Source organism: Oncorhynchus tshawytscha, linkage group LG16 (genome assembly GCF_018296145.1).
Source record: "Oncorhynchus tshawytscha isolate Ot180627B linkage group LG16, Otsh_v2.0, whole genome shotgun sequence".
NCBI classification, from domain to species: domain Eukaryota; kingdom Metazoa; phylum Chordata; class Actinopteri; order Salmoniformes; family Salmonidae; genus Oncorhynchus; species Oncorhynchus tshawytscha.
In genome coordinates this window covers 67736197-67752732 of record NC_056444.1, presented here as the reverse complement: position 1 = coordinate 67752732, position 16536 = coordinate 67736197, and the positions used below count along the sequence as shown (strand labels likewise).

Here is a 16536-nt window from a genome sequence, read left to right as displayed (position 1 = left end):
GATCCCAAACACACCGCCCGGGCAACGAAGGAGTGGCTTCGTAAGAAGCATTTCAAGGTCCTGGAGTGGCCTAGCCAGTCTCCAGATCTCAACCCCATAGAAAATATTTGGAGGGAGTTGAAAGTTCGTGTTGGCCAGCAACAGCCCCAAAACATCACTGCTCTAGAGGAGATCTGCATGGAGGAATGGTCCAAAATACCAGCAACAGTGTGTGAAAACCTTGTGAAGACTTACAGAAAACGTTTGACCTCTGTCATTGCCAACAAAGGGTATATAACAAAGTATTGAGATAAACTTTTGTTATTGACCAAATACTTATTTTCCACCATAATAATAGAACTCTATTGGGTTCCATGTATAAACTTTTCCCAAGAGGCTTCTACATGGAACCCAAAAAAGGTTATCCTATGGGGACAGCCAAATAACCCTTTTGGAACCCTTTTTGTCTAAGAGTGCAGTTGGCTGTACCTGCGCCAAAACTCCTGTATTTTTCATCCTATAGCTTGTTCTCCATCTTCTTTTAAATAGCAAGCCAACGTGTTTTCAGCACTTTTACTTCTATGATTGATCAAAAGTCATTTTCTCATGCTGTCACGTCACTCATTCAGCAGACATGTTTGTAACATCAAATCGCAATAAATATTGCATCGGCACCTACGTAGCGTGACAATATCGTATCGTAAGGTCCCTGGCAATTCCCAGCACTACCAGTTAAGAGTTAGTAAAGATATATTATGAGGCCAGACAATGTGTGGTGTTATTACTACATCGATGGGTTAAAAGCTTAGGAGGGAACTCTGCTTCTCAGATCTTGTTTGACCCTTATGCAAGCACTACACTTTGACTTCAAACAGACTGATTAAAGATTCTCACTGTACTTGTAAAGAGAGAGACCCCCAAAGCCAAATTGAGCAGGAAATGCTGTGGGCCCTGGGCTGGAGTTGTTAGTGCCATTACAGCAGTGTGTTACCTTCTGCAGGGGTCTGTATTGAGAGCATGCAATCTGTCATGTTCCAGTATCTCTTTATCTGCTGTTTGACATCCTGGCTTTTTGCCCTCTGCGGGCTGCTGCTCCCTGCTGCTTGGCTGTCAGTCTGCCTGATCCTTTTATTGTCCGGGCCTCCTCTCTTCCTGCTGAGTCTACTGCCACCTTGTGGTCAAATATGGGCATGTCGGTTCGGCTCCCACACGACAAGGATTTAACTTTCCTATTCCCCCCTCACTTTCTCTCCCCTTGCTCTCTCTCTCTCTCTCTCTCTCTCTCTCTCTCTCTCTCTCTCTCTCTCTCTCTCTCTCTCTCTCTTTCAGACAGGCAGTGTTTTTTCTCTGGTCATTAGTAGGCCTATGGTGAATTCCCCATAGTGAGCTTCTGTCATTCTCAGTCTCATTCTGAAAATAGACAGAATATTATTACCAGTTCATTTTGTTATTGTGCTTTATTCATGTATTTCATGGATCCATTCCTGTATGAATGGCTGTGTTTGATGGAGGACAGAATAGGTAGAATAGCAGTTTGGGCTGAGTGTGGTGCAGAGCAGGCAGAATTAATGTGCTTCTGCCTGATAATCCGGATTAGCGAACAACCATCTCTGTTTCCCCCCCGCGGTTAGCGGGCGGGGGGATCACAGCTGGCAGCCCCCCATCCCCCTCCCAACCCAGCCTCCGTCCCTTGTTAATCTCACAAAGGATTGGCCGACACAGGCGATCAGCCTACCCCCTTCCAGGCTGGACGGCTGCCATTGACAAACAACAGCCACACCGCATTGGCCAATCCCTGCCATATAGACAGATAATATTAACATACTGTCCCATCCCTGCTTTATCCCTGTCTGAGACAGATAATATTAACAAACTGCCCCATCCCTGCTTTATCCCTGCCATATAGACAGATAATATTAACATACTGTCCCATCCCTGCTTTATCCCTGCCATATAGACAGATAATATTAACATACTGTCCCATTCCTGCTTTATCCCAGTCTATAGACAGATAATATTAACATACTGCCCCATCCCTGCTTTATCCCTGTCTGAGACAGATAATATAAACATACTGCCCCATCCCTGCTTTATCCCTGCCATATAGACAGATAATATTAACATACTGTCCCATCCCTGCTTTATCCCAGCCATATAGACAGATAATATTAACATACTGTCCCATCCCTGCTTTATCCCTGCCTGAGACAGATAATATTAACATACTGTCCCATCCCTGCTTTATCCCTGCCTGAGACAGATAATATTAACTTACTGCCCCATCCCTGCTTTATCCCTGCCATATAGACAGATAATATTAACATACTGTCCCATCCCTGCTTTATCCCTGTCTGAGACAGATAATATTAACATACTGTCCCATCCCTGCTTTATCCCTGCCTGAGACAGATAATATAAACATACTGCCCCATCCCTGCTTTATCCCTGTCTGAGACAGATAATATTAACATACTGTCCCATCCCTGCTTTATCCCAGCCATATAGACAGATAATATAAACATACTGCCCCATCCCTGCTTTATCCCATATAGACAGATAATATTAACATAGACAGATAATATTAACATACTGTCCCATCCCTGCTTTACTAGACAGATAATATTAACATACTGTCCCATCCCTGCTTTATCCCAGCCATATAGACAGATAATATTAACATACTGTCCCATCCCTGCTTTATCCCAGCCTATAGACAGATAATATTAACATACTGTCCCATCCCTGCTTTATCCCAGCCATATAGACAGATAATATTAACATACTGTCCCATCCCTGCTTTATCCAGATAATATAAACATACTGCCCCATCCCTGCTTTATCCCTGCCTATAGACAGATAATATAAACATACTGCCCCATCCCTGCTTTATCCCTGCCATATAGACAGATAATATTAACATACTGTCCCATCCCTGCTTTATGCCATATAGACAGATAATATAAACATACTGCCCCATCCCTGCTTTATCCCAGCCATATAGCTTTACAGATAATATAAACATACTGCCCCATCCCTGCTTTATCCCTGCCTAGACAGATAATATTAACATACTGCCCCATCCCTGCTTTATCCCTGCCTGAGACAGATAATATTAACATATGTCCCATCCCTGCTTTATCCCTGCCATATAGACAGATAATATTAACATACTGTCCCATCCCTGCTTTATCCCTGCCTGAGACAGATAATATTAACATACTGCCCCATCCCTGCTTTATCCCTGCCATATAGACAGATAATATTAACATACTGCCCCATCCCTGCTTTATAAACCCCCCATCCCTGCTTTATCCCTGCCATATAGACAGATAATATTAACATACTGCCCCATCCCTGCTTTATCCCTGTCTGAGACAGATAATATAAACATACTGCCCCATCCCTGCTTTATCCCAGCCATATAGACAGATAATATTAACATACTGTCCCATCCCTGCTTTATCCCTGCCTGAGACAGATAATATTAACATACTGCCCCATCCCTGCTTTATCCCTGCCTGAGACAGATAATATTAACATACTGTCCCATCCCTGCTTTATCCGTGCCATATAGACAGATAATATTAACATACTGCCCCATCCCTGCTTTATCCCTGCCTGAGACAGATAATATAAACATACTGCCCCATCCCTGCTTTATCCCTGCCATATAGACAGATAATATTAACATACTGTCCCATCCCTGCTTTATCCCTGCCTGAGACAGATAATATTAACATACTGTCCCATCCCTGCTTTATCACTGCCTGAGACAGATAATATTAACATACTGCCCCATCCCTGCTTTATCCCTGTCTGAGACAGATAATATTAACATACTGTCCCATCCCTGCTTTATCCCTGCCTGAGACAGATAATATAAACATACTGCCCCATCCCTGCTTTATCCCTGTCTGAGACAGATAATATTAACATACTGTCCCATCCCTGCTTTATCCCAGCCATATAGACAGATAATATAAACATACTGCCCCATCCCTGCTTTATCCCAGCCATATAGACAGATAATATTAACATACTGTCCCATCCCTGCTTTATCCCAGCCATATAGACAGATAATATTAACATACTGTCCCATCCCTGCTTTATCCCAGCCATATAGACAGATAATATAAACATACTGTCCCATCCCTGCTTTATCCGCGCCATATAGACAGATAATATTAACATACTGCCCCATCCCTGCTTTATCCCTGTCTGAGACAGATAATATTAACATACTGTCCCATCCCTGCTTTATCCCTGCCTGAGACAGATAATATAAACATACTGCCCCATCCCTGCTTTATCCCTGTCTGAGACAGATAATATTAACATACTGTCCCATCCCTGCTTTATCCCTGTCTGAGACAGATAATATAAACATACTGCCCCATCCCTGCTTTATCCCTGTCTGAGACAGATAATATAAACATACTGCCCCATCCCTGCTTTATCCCTGTCTGAGACAGATAATATTAACATACTGCCCCATCCCTGCTTTATCCCTGTCTGAGACAGATAATATTAACATACTGCCCCATCCCTGCTTTATCCCTGTCTGAGACAGATAATATTAACATACTGTCCCATCCCTGCTTTATCCCTGTCTGAGACAGATAATATTAACATACTGCCCCATCCCTGCTTTATCCCTGTCTGAGACAGATAATATTAACATACTGCCCCATCCCTGCTTTATCCCTGTCTGAGACAGATAATATTAACATACTGTCCCATCCCTGCTTTATCCCTGTCTGAGACAGATAATATAAACATACTGTCCCATCCCTGCTTTATCCCAGCCATATAGACAGATAATATTAACATACTGCCCCATCCCTGCTTTATCCCAGCCATATAGACAGATAATATTAACATACTGTCCCATCCCTGCTTTATCCCTGTCTGAGACAGATAATATTAACATACTGTCCCATCCCTGCTTTATCCCTGTCTGAGACAGATAATATAAACATACTGCCCCATCCCTGCTTTATCCCTGCCATATAGACAGATAATATAAACATACTGCCCCATCCCTGCTTTATCCCTGCCATATAGACAGATAATATTAACATACTGCCCCATCCCTGCTTTATCCCAGCCATATAGACAGATAATATAAACATACTGCCCCATCCCTGCTTTATCCCAGCCATATAGACAGATAATATTAACATACTGCCCCATCCCTGCTTTATCCCAGCCATATAGACAGATAATATAAACATACTGCCCCATCCCTGCTTTATCCCTGTCTGAGACAGATAATATAAACATACTGCCCCATCCCTGCTTTATCCCTGTCTGAGACAGATAATATTAACATACTGCCCCATCCCTGCTTTATCCCTGCCATATAGACAGATAATATTAACATACTGTCCCATCCCTGCTTTATCCCTGTCTGAGACAGATAATATAAACATGATGTCCCATCCCTGCTTTATCCCAGCCATATAGACAGATAATATTAACATACTGCCCCATCCCTGCTTTATCCCTGTCTGAGACAGATAATATAAACATACTGTCCCATCCCTGCTTTATCCCTGTCTGAGACAGATAATATAAACATACTGTCCCATTCCTGCTTTATCCCTGTCTGAGACAGATAATATTAACATACTGTCCCATCCCTGCTTTATCCCTGTCTGAGACAGATAATATAAACATACTGTCCCATCCCTGCTTTATCCCTGTCTGAGACAGATAATATAAACATACTGTCCCATCCCTGCTTTATCCCTGTCTGAGACAGATAATATAAACATACTGCCCCATCCCTGCTTTATCCCTGCCTGAGACAGATAATAACCTCTAGCTACAGACACAAAATGCCTCTATACCTGTGGCTAATACAGTGTGTGTTTTTGCACAATGTAAGCATTAACATAAATATTTTGACCTGTTCTGGAGAGGCACAGATGCATCATTACATTCAGATGTAGGAACATGTTTACCATTCATCCCTCTGAATGAGCATGTTGCAGCTGACCACAGCTTGTCCACTCCTGTGTTGCTGCTATATACACTGCTCAAAAAAATAAAGGGAACACTTAAACAGCACAATGTAACTCCAAGTCAATCACACTTCTGTGAAATCAAACTGTCCACTTAGGAAGCAACACTGATTGACAATACATTTCACATGCTGTTGTGCAAATGGAATAGACAACAGGTGGAAATTATAGGCAATTAGCAAGACACCCCCAATAAAGCAGTGGTTCTGCAGGTGGTTCTCCACAGACCACTTCTCAGTTCCTATGCTTCCTGGCTGATGTTTTGGTCACTTTTGAATGCTGGCGGTGCTTTCACTCTAGTGGTAGCATGAGACGGAGTCTACAACCCACACAAGTGGCTCAGATAATGCAGCTCATCCAGGATGGCACATCAATGCGAGCTGTGGCAAGAAGGTTTGCTGTGTCTGTCAGCATAGTGTCCAGAGCATGGAGGCGCTTCCAGGAGACAGGCCAGTACATCAGGAGACGTGGAAGAGGCCGTAGGAGGGCAACAACCCAGCAGCAGGACCGCTACCTCCGCCTTTGTGCAAGGAGGAGCAGGAGGAGCACTGCCAGAGCCCTGCAAAATGAACCCCAGCAGGCCACAAATGTGCATGTGTCTGCTCAAACGGTCAGTAACAGACTCCATGAGGGTGGTATGAGGGCCTGACGTCCACAGGTGGGGGTTGTGCTTACAGCCCAACACTGTGCAGGACGTTTGGCATTTGCCAGAGAACACCAAGATTGGCAAATTCGCCACTGGCGCCCTGTGCTCTTCACAGATGAAAGCATGTTCACACTGAGCACATGTGACAGACGTGACAGAGTCTGGAGACGCCGTGGAGAACGTTCTGCTGCCTGCAACATCCTCCAGCATGACCGGTTTGGCGGTGGGTCAGTCATGGTGTGGGGTGGCATTTCTTTGGGGGCCCTCCATGTGCTCACCAGAGGTAGCCTGACTGCCATTAGGTACCGAGATGAGATCCTCAGACCCCTTGTGAGACCATATGCTGGTGCGGTTGGCCCTGGGTTCCTCCTAATGCAAGACAATGCTAGACCACATGTGGCTGGAGTGTGTCAGCAGTTCCTGCAAGAGGAAGGCATTGATGCTATGGACTGGCCCGCCCGTTCCTCAGACCTTAATCCAATTGAGCACATCTGGGACATCATGTCTCGCTCCATCCACCAACGCCACATTGCACCACAACCTGTCCAGGAGTTGGCGGATGCTTTAGTCCAGGTCTGGGAGGAGATCCCTCAGGAGACCATCTGCCACCTCATCAGGAGCATGCCCAGGCGTTGTAGGGAGGTCATACAGGCACGTGGAGGCCACACACACTACTGAGCCTCATTTTGACTTGTTTTAAGGACATTACATCAAAGTTGGATCAGCCTGTAGTGTGGTTTTCCACTTTAATTTTGAGTGTGACTCCAAATCCAGACCTCCATGGGTTGATAAATTTGATTTCCATTGATCATTTTATTTTTGTGTGATTTTGTTGTCAGCACATGCAACTATGTAAAGAAAAAAGTATTTAATAAGAATATTTCATTCATTCAGATCTAGGATGTGTTATTTTAGTGTTCCCTTTATTTTTTGAGCAGTGTATATATATATATGTGTGTGTGTTGTTAATGTACACGCATCAGCCTCATCCACTCATGCTCCTAAGGCTGATGAGACGGCTTTTATACCCCGAGGACTATAATGCATGAGTTACTTACTGTGTAGTCATGTGCACTCGTGTGTACGTATATGAACACTAGTGTGTACGTATATGAACACTAGTGTGTACGTACGTATATGAACACTAGTGTGTACGTATATGAACACTAGTGTGCGCATGCGCTCGTGTTGTCCGGGTGCGTTCATGCATGATGCATATATGTATAGGTCTAGGACATCCCAGCGTGTGTATGTGCAGAGTGTGTGTGTGTGCATGTGCAGAGTGTGTATAGTGTGTATGTTTGCGTATAGTGTGTATGTTTAGAGTGTGCCTGTGCAGAGTGTGCGTGTGCAGAGTGTGCGTATGCAGAGTGTGCGTGTGCAGAGTGTGCATGTACAGAGTGTGCGTGTGCAGAGTGTGCCTGTGCAGAGTGTGTATGTGCAGAGTGTGTTTGTGCTGAGTTCAGCAGACTGGGTTGGATGAGTTGTGTTTCTCACCAGCTTCAGGTTTCCTTCGGGTTAGGGTTTATTTAACTAGGCAAGTCAATTAAGAACAAATTCTTATTTACAAACCCGGATGACATTGGGCTCGTTGTGCCCCGCCCTATAGGACTCCCAATCACAGCCGATTGGATACAGCCTGGATTCGAACCAGGGACTGTAGTGACGCCTCTTGCACTGAAATGCAGTGACTTAGACCGCTGCGTTACTCGGGAGCAGTGTTGACTAGTGATGAGTGTGTTTTACCCTGCTACCCTGAGACTAAAGCCTCTCACCCCTCTGAAGATAACCCTCCCTCCAGCACCTTCCACCTTCCATCCAGCTCTGTACAGGATGAGAAGAGTCCCAGCCCACACCTGCTCTACCGGTCACACACACACACACTCCATCCTCCCCCCTGCCACAGGCATCATCTGGGATTTCAATGGCCCTCATTAGTACCAGACAGCATTGGATAGAATGCATCTCTCTCAGGGTATCTGGTCATAAATGACACTTAGTGAAACACACATCACATACCACACCCCAACAACACATCTCTCATGGCCAGGGGGACTGAATATGAAACAGAGTAATCATTTGTTTTAGAATAAATGTGTCAAAAAACAAATGGAGACATTAAATGTATTTCTATAGCTTCCAAAATGTATTTTAGTGGAGGAGTGCCAAGATGGAGGCACAGTGGCTTCAACACAGCACTCCTATCAGTCATCTAGTGTATATATAAATTATTGGTTTCATTGTGGATCTACAGTTATTCAACTTTTTGAATGTGTGTATTTCAGTGCCAACGCGGTGAGTAGTCGGGACGGCCTGGACACAGAGACGGGCACAGAGTCCCTCCTGAGCCACCGTAGGGAGAGAGAGAGAGAACGTGCCCGGAGGAGAGCACGAGAGACTGAAAGTGAGTAACAATACACACAATTAGGATAACTACCTAAGTACAGTATGTGTGGTACTGTAACACCAATAACACATCATCACAATATCATTACACATTATTTTAGCAATATACCCTCACAGTGCTGACATTGTTCAGTAACACCCCGAAAGGGTGGACTGTAAATAATGTCAAAACCAAATCAGAGGGTTCACCGGGTTCAGATCTGCTGGTGACAGGTAAGTGGAACATTTTGACCAAGATTGCTTTCGGCGCTTTCTCTCTTTCCCAAGAGACCGATCTTGTTTTTTCTTGAGTGCAATTCAGGTTCATGGTCAGAGGCTATTTTCCACCTGATGGTTTAACTTCAGGATCTGTGGGAGGAGTACTTTTCTTCCTATTATGACCATGTATAGCAGCTGGATGGGTGGTGGATGGATGGCCCCCCCAAAAAATGTAAAATAAAACTATAGCAGATGTATAGCTGCCTCTCGGTTATTGTGGAGATCTGAAACCACCTTTGTATGTTTTTACTATTGGGAAACTATTCAAATAAACTCTTCTTTGTTGTTGCATATTTTATCCTTACTGCATGAACACATACAGTATCATGAATAATGGACATGGGAAAATGTCAGGAAACTCATACCAGTCTTGGTTAAGAAGAAATACTTCTGTCTTTATTTGTTGTTACTGTCATGGAAACATTTTGGCACTGAGCTCAGCAAAGAGTTCTAAAAAGGTCACTTGGAGAGGAGGAGGGCTTCCTCTGTCCTCCTTCAGGGACCTTCCTCTATCCTCCTTCAGGGACCTTCCTCTATCCTCCTTCAAGGACCTTCCTCTGTCCTCCTTCAGGGACCTTCCTCTATCCTCCTTCTGGGACCTTCCTCTGTCCTCCTTCAGGGACCTTCCTCTGTCCTCCTTCAGGGACCTTCCTCTATCCTCCTTCAAGGACCTTCTTCTGGCCTCCTTCAGGGACCTTCCTCTGTCCTCCTTCAGGGACCTTCCTCTATTCTCCTTCAGGGACCTTCCTCTGTCCTCCTTCAGGGACCTTCCTCTGTCCTCCTTCAGGGACCTTCCTCTCGTCCCACCATTCTGTTGTCTAGAGAGTAAATAAGCACATTACATGTCACCTCTCTTTCTACACTCAGAATGAATGTGTGCGGTGTAGTGCTTTGAGAAATATAATATTTTAAGATGCCACTTCAGAATGAATGTGTGCGGTGTAGTGCTTTGAGAAATATAATATTTTAAGATGACAATATCATTATTAGCAATTCTGATTCTTCCAATAATAATAGTCAGTCCTACTCATTTCCACCTTTACTCCTGTTTATACACTTCTCCTGGATCCGGTTCAACAGTGTGATGATGTTGGTGTCTATATTTACCATTCAACAACTACTGTAATGTGTCAGCCTACAGTTCCTGCTGTCTGTTCCTCTGTTTCTCCTCCATCCATGCCCACAGCAGATAGAGCCAGAGACAGTCCTTTATCTCTTTATCTCATCACTCCATCTCTTCCTCCCCTGTTCTGCTGTTCACAGCAAGCCTGGCTGTGTGGATCCTGCAGCTCCAGGCTCATTAACCAAACACTCATTCATTTCTGTGGCTTAATTAGGATGAGCAAGATAAAGCATCAGGCTGGTTGGTACTGTAGAGACGAGAGAGCTGTAAAGTCTATGTGTAATACAGGGGCATGTGTGTACATGTGTGTACATGTGTGTACATGTGTGTACATGTGTGTACATGTGTGTACCTGCTGTCCTACTGGGAAACAAACTACAGAGCTGGAATCATGTAACCTATCTCTTCTCCTCTCACTACAACCTTTGTCTTTCTAGCCACGCTGTTAAGTTCTGATTTGAGAAAGTGAAAATAGGGCTGTGTGTCATGTCCCTGTGGCCCTCTCTAGAAATAGCAGCCAGTAGCAGCCCCTCTGTTGAAGGAGTAATAATCTCTCTCTCTCTCTCTCTCTCTCTCTCTCTCTCTCTCTCTCTCTCTCTCTCTCTCTCTCTCTCTCCCTCCCTCCCTCTTCCACCCTTCCTTCCATCTGGTTTCATTCCCTGCCGGCCTGCTAGTTAGTTAGTGCTAATTAAATGAGAGTGTCAGGGAACAGGGCATGTCCCTCATGGTGAACACACTGCTTCATGGATCATAAAACTCTGCCCTACACTGCTCAATATAATCAAATTCAGGCTTTATTTGTTTAGAGCGCTACAATGCCAATTGTGGTCATTCAATCTGTGTCCTTGACTTAAAGGCCCATGCCCATCCAGCGACATGTAAAGTTATCCTGCCTGGCACTGCAGCAGTAGTATAGCAGGAATTCCCCTCTTTCTTTAGGTGCCACTGTGTCTGTGTGAATGCAGCCTGCTTTACAATGATCTGAGCAGGGTGAATCAGTGTTTTAACAGAGGTAAACATATCTCTTGTTCTCTCGTTTCTGGCTGTAGGTATGTGAGAATGAATGGATGAATAATGCAGTGTTTGACAGGGTGAGGAGAGTGGACAGCTGGAGACTGAGTCCACAGGACTCTGTGGAGGTATGGGAGAGGATCTGTTTCAGGGCCACAAGCCTTTTAGCTGTGCTACCTGCACTGGGAGATGGGGGGGGTAGTAGGTGAACTGAGACCCCTGTCTGTCTGTCTGGCTTTATCACGCTGTGGCTTTGGCAGGACTGTTATGACACCTACAATAGGTGTATTGACTCCAGAGTGGTTTTACGAATCACTGTATAATAGTCTAATCAAAATGTAGGCAGCAATAATCCAGAATATTTATATTCAGTTAAAATGTATAGAGGTCAAATGAGCACCTAGTGAGCACCTAGAACCTAGTGTTTAGCAACATTTTTTCATTTAAACATTTGCTATTTTGTGAAGTGTATTGTGATGAAGGGAGAGCATGAGCTTCGTGCTTCTGAGAGGCTTTGGCACTGTTAATCACCTGATGGCACCATCACCTGATGGCACCATCACCTGATGGCACCATCACCTGATGGCACCATCACCTGTGGTGGTTAGAGATATGCTCGTGCATCATATAAAATCCCATCAAATGCTGGGCAATCACTCTGCGCTTTGGAATGCAGTTCTCTGATAGGTCAGAGAGAGATTATCAGACATTCAGTCGTGTGCCATGGGATGGGAGTGCGGGGTAGTATTTTCGCGCTACCAATTCGTTCAGTTTCTCAGTGCGTCGCACGAGACCACTGGCTCTCTGATCTGACTCTCCCGCGGTTGAGGTAAGATAATACAATTTGCTAATGGAATTGCTGTATAGGGTAGTTTGTAGTCCACTGGCTGTTAAATGGGAGATACGTGTGATGGAAGGAAATGATTTAGGTCCTTTATTTTAGGTTAATGCAGGTTCTTGTCTAACCTTTGCAGCAGTAAATTCAAAGGCAATCTGTAGCCTACCGACTATTATGTGATCAATCATTTTCACTATTTTATATTTTGCAATACTAGTAAAGAAATCCATTCTAGATATGGCTGAACGAGGAAGTAACTAATATTATCATCATCCAGCCGCTGACATTTTTTATTATAGATATCTTTTGTGCTTATGCAAGTATTTATTTTCCGATTGTGTAGACTACATTCTATTGAAGAGTTTGACTGTTTTGTGAGTGGAGTAGCTTAAGTGAATGTTTTTTAGACAGTCTAATAGATAGCGATCATAACGGTTTATTATATCCTACATAATCACCCACCTTATCATACCGTAATACCTTCATTTTAGCAGATAACGTATGACATTCCAATCCCTCTTTATGGCTCTAAAATCATGACATGAAAAAATCCTGATCCAATCTGAGTAATGGAGGATAGAAGGCAGCTTTGGCACTGAAGGCTTATAGTTGACAGCACAGTGTCCCAAAATAGAATAGGTTTGATTTATTGTTTTTGTATTGTTTGGTCAATGAGTATAGTAGTAGATGACATGTCAATGGATCGGGTGTATGCCAACCACAGTGCCCATGACTGTAAGAGTAACTCCAGTGTTAATCTGCTAAATTGTAATTATTCGCCTACCTCCTCATGCCTTTTGCATACAATGTATATAGACTCTTTTTAAAATTTTTCGACTGTGTTATTGACTTGTTTATTGTTTACTCCATGTGTAACTTTGTGTTGTTGTCTGTTCACACTGCTATGCTTTATCTTGGCCAGGTCGCAGTTGTAAATGAGAACTTGTTCTCAACTAGTCTACCTGGTTAAATAAGAGGTGAAATAAAAAATAAAAAAGAATCAGACATTTGTAGAATTTAATAAGTCAAGATCCCTCGCTGTGAGACACCTGCCATTGACTGTGATGAGCAAAAAGGAGAAAATATTATGTTGAGTGATTGTGTTATCTCTCTTCGTTTCACAGTATCTTTCTCCAAATTCACTCTTTTTTTTGGTCTTTTTCCACTGCCTTCAATTGTAGATAAGGATTGGAGTCTGCCTGCCAGCAGCCTGTCATTGGGCAGAGAACCTGGTCCTTCTCACAGGGGTTGAAAGACAGACAGGAGCTGGGAGAGAGGGGACAGAGCACTACACAGACACCAGACGGTCGCAGTTTTGCACCTGAGACACACAGCTCTGCTGTTTATTTGTGTGTGTATGTGGTGTGTGTATGTGGTGCGTGTGAGTGTATGTGTGTGTGTGTGTGTGTGTGTGTGCGTGCACATACTTTGGGCTGAGTCAGTAATGGGCACCACCACATTATTGGAATGTTTTGGTCGCTCGCAGAGAACGCAGGGTCAGCCACGCCCTCGCCGTTTTGCCAGAGCCTTCCAGCCAATCCGCTGTCACCCTGCTGAGACAGGACCCCTCCCCTGCCACTGTATGTATTGGGGGTAGATGTGGGAGAGAGGTGTTGGGAATTGGGGACACTGATGCTATTGTTTTGGTAGATCAGAGGTAGCTCTTATTTTATACTACCAACTGATAATACATTAACTAAAGTCTATGGTAACACATTTGATGATACACTGCATAAAGATGTTATTCACAAGTCCACTGAAACCTTTGTTTACCATACCATCACATACAGTAAGGTACGATGCCATGTTTACCATACCATCACATACAGTAAGGTACGAGACCATGTTTACCATACCATCACATACAGTAAGGTACGATGCCATGTTTACCATACCATCACATACAGTAAGGTACGAGGCCATGTTTACCATACCATCACATACAGTAAGGTACGAGGCCATGTTTACCATACCATCACATACAGTACGAGACCATGTTTACCATACCATCACATACGATGCCATGTTTACCATACCATCACATACAGTAAGGTACGAGACCATGTTTACCATACCATCACATACAGTAAGGTACGATGCCATGTTTACCATACCATCACATACAGTAAGGTACAATGCCATGTTTACCATACCATCACATACAGTAAGGTACGAGGCCATGTTTACCATACCATCACATACAGTAAGGTACGATGCCATGTTTACCATACCATCACATACAGTAAGGTACGAGGCCATGTTTACCATACCATCACATACAGTAAGGTACGATGCCATGTTTACCATACCATCACATACAGTAAGGTACGATGCCATGTTTACCATACCATCACATACAGTAAGGTACGAGACCATGTTTACCATACCATCACATACAGTAAGGTACGATGCCATGTTTACCATACCATCACATACAGTAAGGTACGATGCCATGTTTACCATACCATCACATACAGTAAGGTACGAGGCCATGTTTACCATACCATCACATACAGTAAGGTACGAGGCCATGTTTACCATACCATCACATACAGTAAGGTACGAGGCCATGTTTACCATACCATCACATACAGTAAGGTACGAGACCATGTTTACCATACCATCACATACAGTAAGGTACGATGCCATGTTTACCATACCATCACATACAGTAAGGTACGAGGCCATGTTTACCATACCATCACATTTAAGGTACGAGACCATGTTTATCATACCATCACATACAGTAAGGTACGATGCCATGTTTACCATACCATCACATACAGTAAGGTACGATGCCATGTTTACCATACCATCACATACAGTAAGGTACGAGGCCATGTTACCATACCATCACATACAGTAAGGTACGATGCCATGTTTGCCACTGGGCTTCCTTCTGTAATAGTGAATCACTAGTAAATGCTTCCTTTGCCCAGTTGGTCTCTGATATCAGCTCATTCAGCTCTGAGTTGTCTTTCACTGTGTTATGCTGTAAAGTATGCCATTCAGCTGACTCTTTTATCCAAAGCGTCTAACAGTCTTGCGAGCGTACATTTTTTACGTATTGGTGGTCCTGGGATTAGAACCCACTATCATGGTGTTGCAAGAGCCATGCTCTTCTAACTGAGCTACAGAAGACCACCGTGGAGTGACACATGCGTCAAAGATGTTCATGTGGCCTTCTATCCAAGTGTTAACATTAGTTCTGTTGATATCTGACTGTTGATATCTGACCTGTTGTTTTGTCCCTCGTATCAACAGTCCCTCGAATCAACGGCCACTCTAAGTCGGAGCGCACAGCAAGGGACTCCGCCATGGGCTATGACAGTGCCTCAGTAATGAGCAGTGAGCTAGAGTCCAGCTCCTTCGTCGACAGTGAGGAAGATGAGGACGCTAGCAGGTAGATGCTCCCTCTTTCTCTCGCTCTCTGTATGTCATCTTCCTCTCTTTTCATCGGTGGTTCTTTACTAAATAAAATCACCATATCCCCTCTGACCTCTTCCCCTTTCCTGCTCCAGGGGTGCTGCCCTGCGGCTGACCCTGTGCTGCTCACAACCTGCAGTGTATGTTGTGTGGTGGGGCTGGGTACTGTTATCTACAGAGAAAGATAGTTACACACTCTATATATGCTCTCAGATATTGAATGTTTATTAAACACCCGTGTTTTAGCACACAGTGTCTTCTTCAGGGTTTCCCTTGTTTCTGTATCATGGACCAATGTATTTTGTATTGAGATGAATTGTGTCTCAGACTCAGCAGCTCCACAGAACAGAGCTCGTCCTCTCAGCTGATGCGCAGACATAAACGCCGCAGACGGAGGCACAAAGTGGCCAAAATAGACAGGGTGAGTTCCCCTCACAGGTTTTCCTACATACCATGTGCCTGTGAAAAAGAAATAACCACAATGGTTATGTGAATATCTTTGTGACTGTTTTATCTGCCTCCCTCCTTTCCAGTCTTCGTCTTTCAGCAGCATCACCGATTCCACAATGAGTCTAAACATCATCACTGTCACACTCAACATGGGTACGGCTTTCCCCTTTTAATGTATCTCTTTTCTCTCTGACTCTTTTTTTCTACTAAATATCATCAGAGTTCATAGTGTTTGATACAAATATCATCAGAGTTCATAGTGTTTGATACAAATATCATCAGAGTTCATAGTGTTTGATACAGATATCATCAGAGTTCATAGTGTTTGATACAGATATCATCAGAGTTCATAGTGTTTGATACAGATATCATC

The 16536-nt window shown here is 43.8% G+C and overlaps 1 protein-coding gene and 1 pseudogene across 2 annotated transcripts; both read left to right on the top strand.

The window, feature by feature from the left end:
* LOC112216168 overlaps nt 1-16536 on the top strand; it is a 43713-nt pseudogene that overhangs the window by 12878 nt on the left and 14299 nt on the right.
* On the top strand, nt 13874-15545 carry LOC121839630. 2 transcript variants are annotated; one of them, XM_042299519.1, is made up of 3 exons: nt 13874-14237; nt 14379-14963; nt 15039-15545. In XM_042299519.1, exons 1-3 carry the CDS (start codon nt 13993-13995, stop codon nt 15151-15153), a joined length of 945 nt encoding a protein of 314 aa, XP_042155453.1. In that variant the 5' UTR covers nt 13874-13992; the 3' UTR covers nt 15154-15545. The 2 variants fall into 2 exon arrangements, 1 of the variants encoding a protein (XP_042155453.1); XR_006079093.1 differs by lacking the exon at nt 13874-14237 and having other exon boundaries at nt 14310-14963; nt 15117-15545.